Below are 11,440 nucleotides of genomic sequence, written 5' to 3'. Positions count from 1 at the left end.
GTGAAGAGGGGGGCACTTAGATTCACTTCACATCACACATCAAACAAACAAAACATTAAACACTCCCTCATCCTAAACCTAAAACCAAACCCAAAGCCTAATCCTCATTTCCTTTTACTTTTTTTTTTTTCCTTTTTGTCTTTCAATTTGAGTTGTGTAAAAATGCATTGAATTTATGTTATATGTTATATATGGTCTAATATGGGTAGGATGTGACGGGAGTAGATTCTCTCCGGTGAAAAAAAATCTGGATGCTGTCAAGTATTGAATCTAACTCTTTATTATTTTTTCTTTCTTATTTAATTTTAGTCATATTTATAGAATTAATGGTAAGAGATCACACTTTATTTTTTCAAATATTTTTTTTACCGGAGAGAATCCATTTCCTGATGTGACTAGTGCCGATCCATTGTAAGCACATTATTACTAATAAGCAAAGAAAAGAAAAGAAAAGAAAAGAAATAGCATTTATTTTGGTTTGGACTTTTGCTCTAATGCAATGACTCACAAGCATTCACTCGCCTCTATTTAAGCGTCTCTTTCCTTCACACAAATCTCTCCCACATCTTCATCATAATAATAAAAATAATAATAATAATAATTCAATTCATATATATCTATTTTGTCATTGCTAGTGTTAGTGTTGAAGCTAACTACTACTCTTTGTTACGAATTAAACATGGGTGGCATCAGCCTCGAAGAGATAAAGAACGAGCAAGTTGATCTGGTAATAACATCTTCCATCACCCACTTCTTTCACTTTCAATCTTCTTCTTCTTCATCTTCATTTTTCATCATTCTGTTTCTCACTTTCATTATTCTTTTGGAAAATTTAAGAGCTTATCAGCTTGCTCAATTTTTCTTTGTTTTGGTTTCGTCAATTATAATGATTTGGTAAAATTAGACAATTAAATTTTTTCTATATCTACTTTGCAAAATTAAAGGAAATAAGATCGAGAAACAGATTTTCCATGCCATTTATGCTAAGTTTAAATTTGCATTATTATTTTTTTCTTGTTTGCCTTTGCTTAATATGACCATACAAATGGAAAACTGGATCAGTGGGATTGAAAGCTTCAACTTCTACTGATTAAAATTTGTATTTATTTTTATTATTGTCATATTTTTTTCTCTCTATATATATGTACATATTAAATTTCTAATAATAAGTTTGAATTTTAAGAGAGATTTGTGATTTTTTTTTTCCTTCCTAAACTTTTGGCTTGAATAAAACTGAAACTGTGTCCTGGGATTCTAGACGTTGTTTCGTTACTTTAAAGACTTTAGGTTATTTTTGGGGGGTACTTTTGGTATTTTATTACTTCAATTTTGATTAGTTGTATAAATAGTTTTATACAATTAATTATTATAGTAATAAGAATTTAATTTTGAGGTACTGTAATTTTACGCATCCAATTATGCCATACAAAATAATTATTCTTCATATTAATGACATAAATTATACGACTATGTAAAATATTTTATTTTGATCGTGCATCAAAATGAAACTCTATTAATAATAAGATGGAAGAGTTTTTTTTTTTTTAATATACTATTAGATGTTTAGGTAGATAAAATTGATTAACTGAATATTTCTATTGGCTTTTACTTTTTGTTTATAACTTTATATCGATATTCTGGACAGTTATCAAATAAAATATTTATAAGCTACAACTATTGATGCTTTTTTTTTTATTAATTAATTATTTTGATTCTGCTTTGTTAAAAGCATGAAACAAATGAGTGTTTAAGAAGAAAGTGTGTGGAGTGAGAAGTACTGAACTCTTTTCATTCTGGCTGGTCCACTTGCATCCTCCATCATCTTCTTTATTAGTTTTATACTTTTATTTGTATTTCTACGTTAACTTCATTTTTTTTTATGCTTTTTATTGTATTTTTTTTTTGTAATATTAAAAGGTTGAATTACTAGACTAAAAAAATTAAATTAAAAAATTAAATCGATAATTAATAATAAAAAATAATAAATTTTAATGACGGATAGTATTTTTCTTATAAATATGCATAAATTTTTAAAATATAAGTGTGTAACGTACAAAGAAATTAATAGCATAACTGCATAAGTGAATCTACCCTGAAATTAATTATATGCATTTGATAGCGACGAGGTTTAGCATAAAGGTGGTATCATTTTCAATAATAATATTTAAAACTAAATTTTTAGATTAGTCAAGATTTAGAGACCAGTATTGGAGTTATTTATAATATAATATACCCTCAATATTATGAGTTATGTTTTTTTTTTACTATAACATATTGCAAATTTAATAATACAAGATAATAGTAAAGTTTTAAATTCCACATGATGAGAAGACAAGTATTTCCATTAAAGAAAAGTAAAAGATATGATGACACAATTATTTGTGATAATGTATGTTGTATGGAGCTTTTTTGTTGGGTTAAGTTAGACTTTAGATTCCGAAAAATGCGCAAGTTGAGATGAGGGTAACTACAAATAAAATTGAGGGCAGAGCGTACGGCACGCTTCTCTATTTCGGTATTCACGCGCCATTTTTTCTGCCTTTTTCCATCTCTCTCTAATAAATACTTTAGCCTCTATCATTTTCATGCCTGTTCCTTTCAATTATATATTATTATTTTATTTCTAGTTATATTATCTTTTCAAATTTGTTTCTAATAGTAATATTTACAAAAATTATATCTATAATATTAGTTTAACCTTTTTCATTTCTCTATTTAGATAATTTTAAAGGGGAAACTCAGATGCAGTCGACTTCACGTGAAGTTGATACTTGAGAGCTGTTAAATGATTTAACTGATTTGACTAAATTTTTATCTAACAACTTTTAGGTATTAACTTCACGTGAAGTCGACTTCACTAGAGTTTTTACCTAATTTTAATTATTGGATAGATAAATATATTTATTTTTAAGAATTGAAAATAAAGGTCAAGATTCCTTCTAGGAATATGAAATTCACTTCCCACAAGGTCAAGGATGTAAGAATTTTAGTATTTTACTGTTTCTCATGTTTGACTTGAGTGATAAATACTATTCTCTTTAAGAGTTTGATTGAGTATTTGATTATAATTTTAATGAGCCATATAAATTAAGGTTATATTAATTTTTAAATAATTCTTTAAATATGTGTAAACAAAAAATAATGTAAATATTATTTCTCGAAACTAATATACTAAAACTAAAGAAATCTTATTAAGAATATTTGTTAAAGGTATTTAAATTAATAAATAAATGTAAATTAAATAGTAAGCTATTAAAATTGTTTATATATTCAATTTATTAGAATGATAAAATAAATTCTTTTAACTAAGGATTTATAACATTCTTTTATTAAACTTATTAAATTAAAACATAAAATGAAAATATATACAAAACATACCGTTACATTTTACATAATAACTAGTTTTTGTGGCGATTGGATAGTGGCGGTTACAAACTTTTGTAGTTCATTGCATGTTAGTATATGAACCAAAATGACAAAAGTGATTAAGTGATCGTCCATTCTCCTAATCTTTTGTTGCGGATACTGGCAAACCTTGTTAGTACTTAGCACCATTTTGCGTTTCTTATTTATTTATTTTGTTAGATTTGAAAGAATAACAAGGTTGAATTGAATGTTGTCCCCCACAGGAACGAATTCCAATTGAGGAAGTGTTTGAGCAGCTGAAATGTTCAAGAGCAGGTTTAACCTCAGACGAAGGTGCCAACCGCCTTCAAGTCTTTGGCCCAAACAAATTGGAAGAGAAAAAAGTATGTTTTCTTCTAACATACTATTGTTCTTGCAGTTTCTCAGAGTTTTATAGACTAGTTAGATAACCAACTTGAATTAGTCGATTCGTCTGCTTAAGCAAATGTCGAGTTGAGATCCTTAGATCCACTGATTAATCCTTAGTCTGTCGAGCTGAGGGATACATAAAATTGATGTAAGTGATTTGATTTATGATTACAGGAGAGCAAGTTTTTGAAGTTCTTGGGGTTTATGTGGAACCCCTTGTCATGGGTGATGGAAGCTGCTGCAATAATGGCAATTGCTTTGGCAAATGGTGGAGGAAGGCCCCCTGATTGGCAAGACTTTGTGGGAATCATTGCTCTTTTGGTGATCAACTCCACAATCAGTTTCATTGAAGAAAACAATGCTGGAAATGCTGCTGCTGCTCTCATGGCTGGTTTAGCTCCTAAAACCAAGGTACTAAGAGATGGGCACTGGAGTGAACAAGATGCTGCAATTTTAGTACCAGGAGACATAATCAGCATTAAATTAGGAGATATCATTCCGGCCGATGCTCGTCTTCTGGAGGGAGATCCTCTAAGTGTGGATCAGTCTGCTTTAACAGGAGAATCTCTTCCGGTGACCAAGAACCCCACTGATGAAGTATTTTCTGGATCAACAGTGAAGAAGGGTGAGATAGAAGCAGTTGTGATTGCCACGGGTGTGCACACCTTCTTCGGTAAAGCGGCTCACTTGGTGGACAGCACTAACCAAGTTGGACACTTCCAGAAAGTGCTTACAGCAATTGGTAACTTCTGCATTTGCTCAATTGCTGTTGGAATTCTCATTGAGCTCATAGTCATGTACCCCATACAGCACCGAAGGTACAGAGATGGAATTGACAATCTGTTAGTCCTCTTGATTGGAGGAATTCCGATTGCCATGCCAACTGTTTTGTCAGTCACTATGGCTATTGGCTCTCACAGGCTGTCTCAGCAGGGCGCAATCACGAAACGTATGACAGCTATTGAGGAAATGGCTGGGATGGATGTCCTCTGCAGTGACAAAACTGGAACCTTGACATTGAATAAGCTCAGTGTTGATAGAAACTTGATTGAGGTCTTTGCTAAGGGTGTTGAGAAGGAGTATGTTATCCTTCTTGCTGCAAGGGCCTCTAGGACCGAAAATCAGGATGCTATAGATGCTGCAATTGTTGGCATGCTTGCTGATCCAAAGGAGGTAAATATACCAAAACCACTCTCTTTAGGACAAGAAGAAGGATACAGATAAAAATTTTAATGTTTTCACTGACCAGGCTCGAGCCGGAATCAGGGAGGTCCATTTTCTTCCATTCAATCCTGTAGACAAGAGAACTGCTCTAACTTACATTGATTCTGATGGAAATTGGCACCGTGCCAGCAAAGGGGCTCCAGAGCAGGTAAAAACTTGTTTCATTGCCACCTTCTTGTGATGGTTATAAGGTTGACAAAGGCCTTTTTTTCCCTCTTTATTTAGATCATAACCCTTTGCAACTGCAAAGAGGATGTCAGGAAGAAGGTTCATGCAGTGATTGATAAGTTCGCGGAGCGTGGACTTCGGTCTTTAGGTGTTGCAAGACAGGTACACAAAGCTGATACCAATGTCTACTCTTGAATGCTTCTATACTGATACTAATCTTTTATTTGTGCTGGTATGATCTTTGTAACAGGAAGTACCTGAGAAATCAAAAGATAGTCCAGGTGGACCATGGCAATTTGTTGGTCTGCTACCACTCTTTGATCCTCCCAGGCATGACAGTGCAGAAACCATTAGAAGAGCACTTAACCTCGGTGTAAATGTTAAGATGATTACTGGTAAGGCTAACATCAGACATTTTTTGTAACTCATAATAGTGTTACCATGACTTCAAGTCTATAGCTTTGAAATGTTTTGTGTGCCTCAATCTTCAGGGGATCAGCTCGCCATCGGCAAGGAAACTGGTCGTAGGCTCGGAATGGGAACAAACATGTATCCATCATCTGCATTGCTTGGCCAAGACAAGGATGCTTCTATTTCAGCTCTTCCAGTTGATGAGTTAATTGAGAAGGCTGATGGATTCGCCGGAGTGTTTCCTGGTAGATTTTTCATGCAGTGTGATTACCTTTCAAAATTTCAATTGCTTATTTTATTCTTTGTATCACATGGTAGAACACAAGTATGAAATTGTTAAGAGGCTGCAAGAGAGGAAGCATATATGTGGAATGACGGGCGATGGTGTAAACGATGCCCCTGCCTTGAAGAAAGCCGATATTGGAATTGCTGTTGCTGATGCTACAGATGCTGCAAGAAGTGCCTCTGATATTGTCCTCACTGAGCCTGGTTTGAGTGTCATTATCAGTGCTGTGCTCACTAGCAGGGCTATTTTTCAGAGGATGAAGAACTATACTGTTAGTTTCTTTCATTACCTAACTTATTGTTTGAGTTCATTTTAATGTTTCTAGTTACCTGATATCAAGTTGTTTTGGATTGGTGAGCAGATCTATGCTGTGTCAATTACTATTCGTATTGTGGTAAGTGAAGAAAATAGTTTGAAACTAAAGAAAGCTAAGCTTTTTCACATGTGATTTATTTGTATATTCTTTTATTGTGCAGTTTGGTTTCATGTTCATTGCATTGATCTGGAAGTTTGATTTTGCACCCTTCATGGTTTTGATTATTGCTATACTAAATGATGGTAAGATAATATCTGCTTCATATTCATGTTATTTATCTTGGTTTCTTCTCCTTGTCACAGATAAAATACAAATAAAATTATTGATTTGGCTGAAGTGCTAACACTATATTCCTCATTCTCATACAATTAGGCACCATTATGACAATATCCAAGGATCGAGTGAAGCCATCGCCGATGCCTGACAGCTGGAAACTGAGGGAGATATTTGCTACCGGCGTTGTGTTAGGCAGTTACATGGCACTGATGACAGTAGTATTTTTCTGGGCCATGAAAGATACCAACTTCTTCCCGGTAAATAATTTATGTCTAATCACTGCTAAATCAAGATAGTGGATTAAACTTTCACTTTCTCACTTTACCAATTTTTTCGCATTAGAAGATCTTTATCTTTTTTGTATGTATTGTTTAGTTGTTTTTTCTTATCACTATTATGAAGTAATGAAATCATCAAACCTGATGAAGATGACTTACATTGTTGCAGAACAAGTTTGGTGTGAGGCACATTAGAAATAACCCTGATGAGATGATGGCAGCTCTGTATCTACAAGTCAGTATCATAAGTCAGGCTCTAATTTTCGTCACTAGGTCTCGCAGCTGGTCGTATGTCGAAAGACCCGGTCTTCTCCTACTAGGTGCCTTCTTGATTGCTCAGCTGGTAAGCTTGAACCTCTTATTCCTCCTTCAGCATATGAAATTTTGTTTTCACAATTATTATAGCACCCAAAAACTGTATATCTCAAGTCTGAAATGCTAATTAAGGAGTATGTTTCATCATTAGAACAAAAGAGATGCATATCTATTATCTCATTGTTTCCATCCTTTTTATTCTTGAACAAGAACAAAACACTACCTTAGGAGCTGTTCTATCAACTAGTCTTGAATTTCTCTCTGTAATTGACAGGTAGCAACTTTCATAGCAGTATATGCTAACTGGGGCTTTGCAAGAATCAAGGGAATGGGATGGGGTTGGGCTGGTGTAATTTGGATCTACAGTTTAGTGACATACATTCCTCTTGATTTGCTCAAATTCGCGATCCGCTATATTCTGAGTGGAAAGGCATGGGACAATCTTTTGGAGAACAAGGTATGTTCTTATATGATTCATTGTTCTTACAGCATTTTTGATGTAATCAAGAGGGATCAAGATTCACAAAATGCTTTTTCTCATGCTCTCATTACAGACTGCCTTCACTACCAAGAAAGACTATGGAAAAGAAGAGAGGGAAGCACAGTGGGCTGCAGCACAGAGAACACTCCATGGTCTTCAGCCTCCTGAAACCTCTAACCTCTTCAATGACAAAAACAGCTACAGGGAGCTTTCTGAGATTGCGGAGCAAGCAAAGAGACGTGCCGAGGTTGCGAGGTAGGCCATTTTGTTAACTTATATGACTTCAAGACAGTGTTTATATCAAGTTCTTTAAACAACTTCCAATCTCAATGTGTTGTATAGGCTTAGGGAGCTTCATACTCTCAAGGGACATGTCGAATCTGTGGTGAAGCTCAAGGGACTCGACATTGATACTATTCAGCAGCACTACACAGTTTAAAGAACAGAAGAGGTAACAAGCTTCAGTGGAAACTGTTTGGTGGTTTTCTGAGATCATAAGCAGATATAATGAGGAAGAAAGACTCAAAAGGCCTAAATCTCAATCATGTCTTTAGGTTATCCAAAAAAGAAATGTTAACAGTGTTGTGAAAATGTGAATGGTTACTCCATTTTTCTCAAATTATGCTAGGATGAGAGAGGTACTGTTCTCTTTTGCAACCAAATAACATCCTTTTTCTTTTGGGATGATATTAGTGTTGTTAAGATCACATTTTAATAGCCCAATATAATTCTCAGTGGTTATATGGTTTTTCTAATATTGAATTTGGTTCTCTTCACATTCCTCAACGCTAATCTTGTAAGTTCTGTCAATGTTCAATAATGTAAGCAGCATGTGGTTGGTATATAGAGATAATAAGAAAAACCCATATGTTGGTAGTTTAGCTAGTTTAAAACTAGAGACATGTGAAAAGATTAGTGGGACTTAACTTTTTGTAAATTTTTAAAATAAAAAATGGTTTAATTGGTAACAGGATACATGATAGCTAAGTTCTATTGATAATTATGATATGTGTAGTGGTTTAAATTGAACTTAAGAAATTAAAAAAAGTGACACTTAACTCTGTTTAAAGATGCTTAAAAAATAAAGTTTCACCGAAGTTCTTTTGCAGAAAGGGATCCTCATGTGTGAAACAAATATAGATTTTCACTACTGATTAGACTTTGTGTTTGCAGACCTAAATTTGGCCACACCTTCCTAATCAATAGTAAAAAATTTATATATGAGTAAAAGTATCTTAACAATTTTATAAGCAAGGAACTATTTCCATCCTTTTCCATGTTTTAAAACTTATTATCTATGTCTGCAAGAATAACAAAGAACAGAAACAAGTAGTTGATTATGAATTGTTTAGTTAATCATAGTGCAATCTCTCCTGATTTCTCCCTGGTTCCCTGCTCTGATCCCTATCCTTCCAAGCTTCCTCATAGCAACCACAAAAGCCTGTTCGAATTCTGTGCCGTTCGAGGCGAACAAGTTCACTAGCTTTCTTGATCTTTTATCAGTGAACAAAGTCTGGTCAGAAGAAAGAAGCCCTTTTCCTTGTTGGAGATTCTTGTAGTACTGGTTATCAAATGTTCTAGGTGTAGTTGGATCCATGTCTATGGCAATTCTGGGGTCAACACTTTTAGGACACAGTTGCAGGAGTTGTTTCGCATATTCCGGATTCAATGTTGGATCAATTCTGTTCTTGGTTCTGAAGTTGTAGATTCTTTTGGAGAATTGGTTGCAGTGAGAGAAACCAATAGTATGTGCTCCTGTGAATGATCATACATTTCAATGGTTCATATTTTTTCTTTTATGCTTTCACACCTCTAAATAAATTTTGTATTTTTCAGTGCTTCTATATTTCTCAGTAACATAGTTGCCAAATAAGCTATAAACCATGTTTATTGAAAGTTAATATAAATTATATTATGAATATTGAACCTTTCCTCAAAAAGTATATTGATCATTATGAATGAAATATGAAATACCTGATAATGCAACAAGATCTCTAAGGGTGAGTCCATTTGAAGCAAACATCTGAATAAGCTGTGTTAGTGTGAAATCAGCATGAGGTAGATGGTGTCTCACACTAGCTTTTGTACTGATTCTCCCATCTAACCTTCCTAACTCAACTGCATAAGATGGTCCTCCTGTCTGAAAACACCAAATAAATTCTCATTTTGGGATTTGGATTAAGCTAAATTATATGGAGAAGTGCCTTTCACATTCATTTTGCATTTAAAATCTTCTATTATTTATCATTTACTATTGAACAGAATTTTAACGTAGTTTATATCCTCTCCAACAGTAAATGATTAATAATTCTTTAAAAAAAATACTTCGTTGCTAAGTGATAACTGCCTTTTTTAAGTTTTAGTGCACATATTAAGACCGTAATTTTTTTTTTTATTTTCACAGTATTCTCCAGTTTGGCATGTCAAAAATTAATTTGTTGTGGATCCGAACTTTATTTAAGGGGTTTATAGCTGGACAATAGGTTACTGCATATATAAGACTGGACTTGAACTGCAGACTGATGAGCTAACTACTGTACCAACCCAACCCAAGTTGATTATATACATAATCTTCCAAAAGATATGAAAGTCAAAGATGTATGAGTCTGCAAAGTTTATGTTTATTATTTACCAAAGCAACAACGTCCCTAGCAGCCATTGCCAAAATATCAGCACAAGAAACCTTATTTTGGCAGCGAGGGACACTATCCACAGCAGCCTTGGCTTTGATGACAGTATCAAAACCGTCACCAGCCAGTGACAGATTGATACCGTTATCCTTCTCTGCACTGCTGTTTCTTGATGCCAGCATCACTGAAGCATCACATCCCTGTCCACACACAAACAAATTTCAGTATTTTCATGTTTTAATAGCCACCGCATTGCATGCCTCAATAGCCATAACTAACACCTGTCTGTGGTATAAGTGAGAGATCCTTGGAAATAAGTGTGTATATCCAATAACAACAATTGTAACAGCAACTGCGTCGCAAAAAGAAAAATAGTACACATAACTGTATGTACTATGTACTAAGTACTAACCCGAACAAAACAGTCGTGGAAAAATAACCTCAGTGTGCCCGGTGCTGTAACAAATGTCTGCTGAAGTTTTGTTTCGACGGCGGTGCGAACTATGGATTCAACATCCGGGCATGTGTTCCGGTAATAATCGAGGCGAAGTTGAGCATCACAATTACTAGCCAAGAGCTGCAGAACAAGATAAAATAGAATCTGAGTACTCATCTTGTGTTGTGTGTAACAATATTAACTTTGGTCTTGTGACTATTGCATCCTTAAATAGTGGAAAAGGAGAAATGAAAGTAAGAATAATGGAAATATATATCCTTTTAATTTCTGAGGAATCTTAGATTGTTCAATGTGACGGAAACAGAACAAGAGCTAGAGACCAAGAAGAAGTGCTTTTTGGCCATTTGGGAGAATAGTCTGACAAAGCATGCACTCTCATGCTTGCATTAATTTGTGTGAGCGGAGCTCTTAGGAGTGCTGAACCAACTTCTTTATTCAAAGTGCATCAAGGGAGATACTACCACTAAAAAGTCCTCGTATAAAAATAATATTAAAAATAGTTAGACGGTTTAGTCAAACGTTTTTTTTAAACAAAAAACTCAACACAACAAGATGGAGCATCAATAAAAAAATATTACAGATAAAATAAACTAATTCATAATTATTTTAGGCAATGCCATTAACAACCCAAAATATCAAATATCACTTCAGTCTTTGTAACTCCTAATCGACCTATTAATTACTTTTGCAATACTTGTTTCTTTATTTCTGACGATTTTATCTTTCATTTTCAATCAAGTATTCCAAATGATAACAATAAAACTAAACTCATCAATACTCTATCAATTAATAATATAATATTTAATAATTTATTATACGAACTG

At 33.9% G+C, this 11,440-nt stretch overlaps 2 protein-coding genes across 2 annotated transcripts; one reads left to right on the top strand and one right to left on the bottom strand.

The window, feature by feature from the left end:
- Window positions 402-8,299, top strand: LOC107605156 (plasma membrane ATPase 4). The gene is made up of 15 exons (XM_016306929.2): window positions 402-727; window positions 3,630-3,749; window positions 3,949-4,947; window positions 5,024-5,146; window positions 5,224-5,328; window positions 5,417-5,561; window positions 5,658-5,822; window positions 5,896-6,134; window positions 6,225-6,257; window positions 6,340-6,421; window positions 6,552-6,712; window positions 6,903-7,076; window positions 7,323-7,505; window positions 7,603-7,784; window positions 7,872-8,299. The coding sequence occupies exons 1-15, from the start codon at window positions 680-682 to the stop codon at window positions 7,966-7,968; spliced, it is 2,856 nt and encodes a 951-aa protein (XP_016162415.1). The 5' UTR covers window positions 402-679; the 3' UTR covers window positions 7,969-8,299.
- Window positions 8,127-11,007, bottom strand: LOC107605157 (peroxidase 45). Its single transcript, XM_016306930.2, has 4 exons — window positions 10,572-11,007; window positions 10,162-10,359; window positions 9,504-9,669; window positions 8,127-9,284 (listed from the first exon to the last, which is right to left on the bottom strand). Exons 1-4 carry the CDS (start codon window positions 10,770-10,772, stop codon window positions 8,878-8,880), a joined length of 972 nt encoding a protein of 323 aa, XP_016162416.1. The 5' UTR covers window positions 10,773-11,007; the 3' UTR covers window positions 8,127-8,877.

This window comes from Arachis ipaensis, chromosome B06 (genome assembly GCF_000816755.2).
Source record: "Arachis ipaensis cultivar K30076 chromosome B06, Araip1.1, whole genome shotgun sequence".
NCBI classification, from domain to species: Eukaryota; Viridiplantae; Streptophyta; class Magnoliopsida; order Fabales; family Fabaceae; genus Arachis; species Arachis ipaensis.
The sequence above is the reverse complement of the archived record's forward strand: the minus strand, read 5'-3'. Positions and strand labels throughout refer to the sequence as shown.

Coding starts and splice junctions, on each gene's coding strand:
- LOC107605156 (XM_016306929.2), top strand. CDS start 680: ATGGGTGGCATCAGCCTCGAAGAGATAAAGAACGAGCAAGTTGATCTG. Junction 5,147..5,223: donor GCAAAGGGGCTCCAGAGCAG/GTAAAAACTTGT, acceptor CTCTTTATTTAG/ATCATAACCCTTTGCAACTG. Junction 7,506..7,602: donor ACAATCTTTTGGAGAACAAG/GTATGTTCTTAT, acceptor CTCTCATTACAG/ACTGCCTTCACTACCAAGAA.
- LOC107605157 (XM_016306930.2), bottom strand. CDS start 10,772: ATGAGTACTCAGATTCTATTTTATCTTGTTCTGCAGCTCTTGGCTAGT. Junction 9,670..10,161: donor CTAGGGACGTTGTTGCTTTG/GTAAATAATAAA, acceptor TGGTGTTTTCAG/ACAGGAGGACCATCTTATGC. Junction 9,285..9,503: donor AGATCTTGTTGCATTATCAG/GTATTTCATATT, acceptor GATCATTCACAG/GAGCACATACTATTGGTTTC.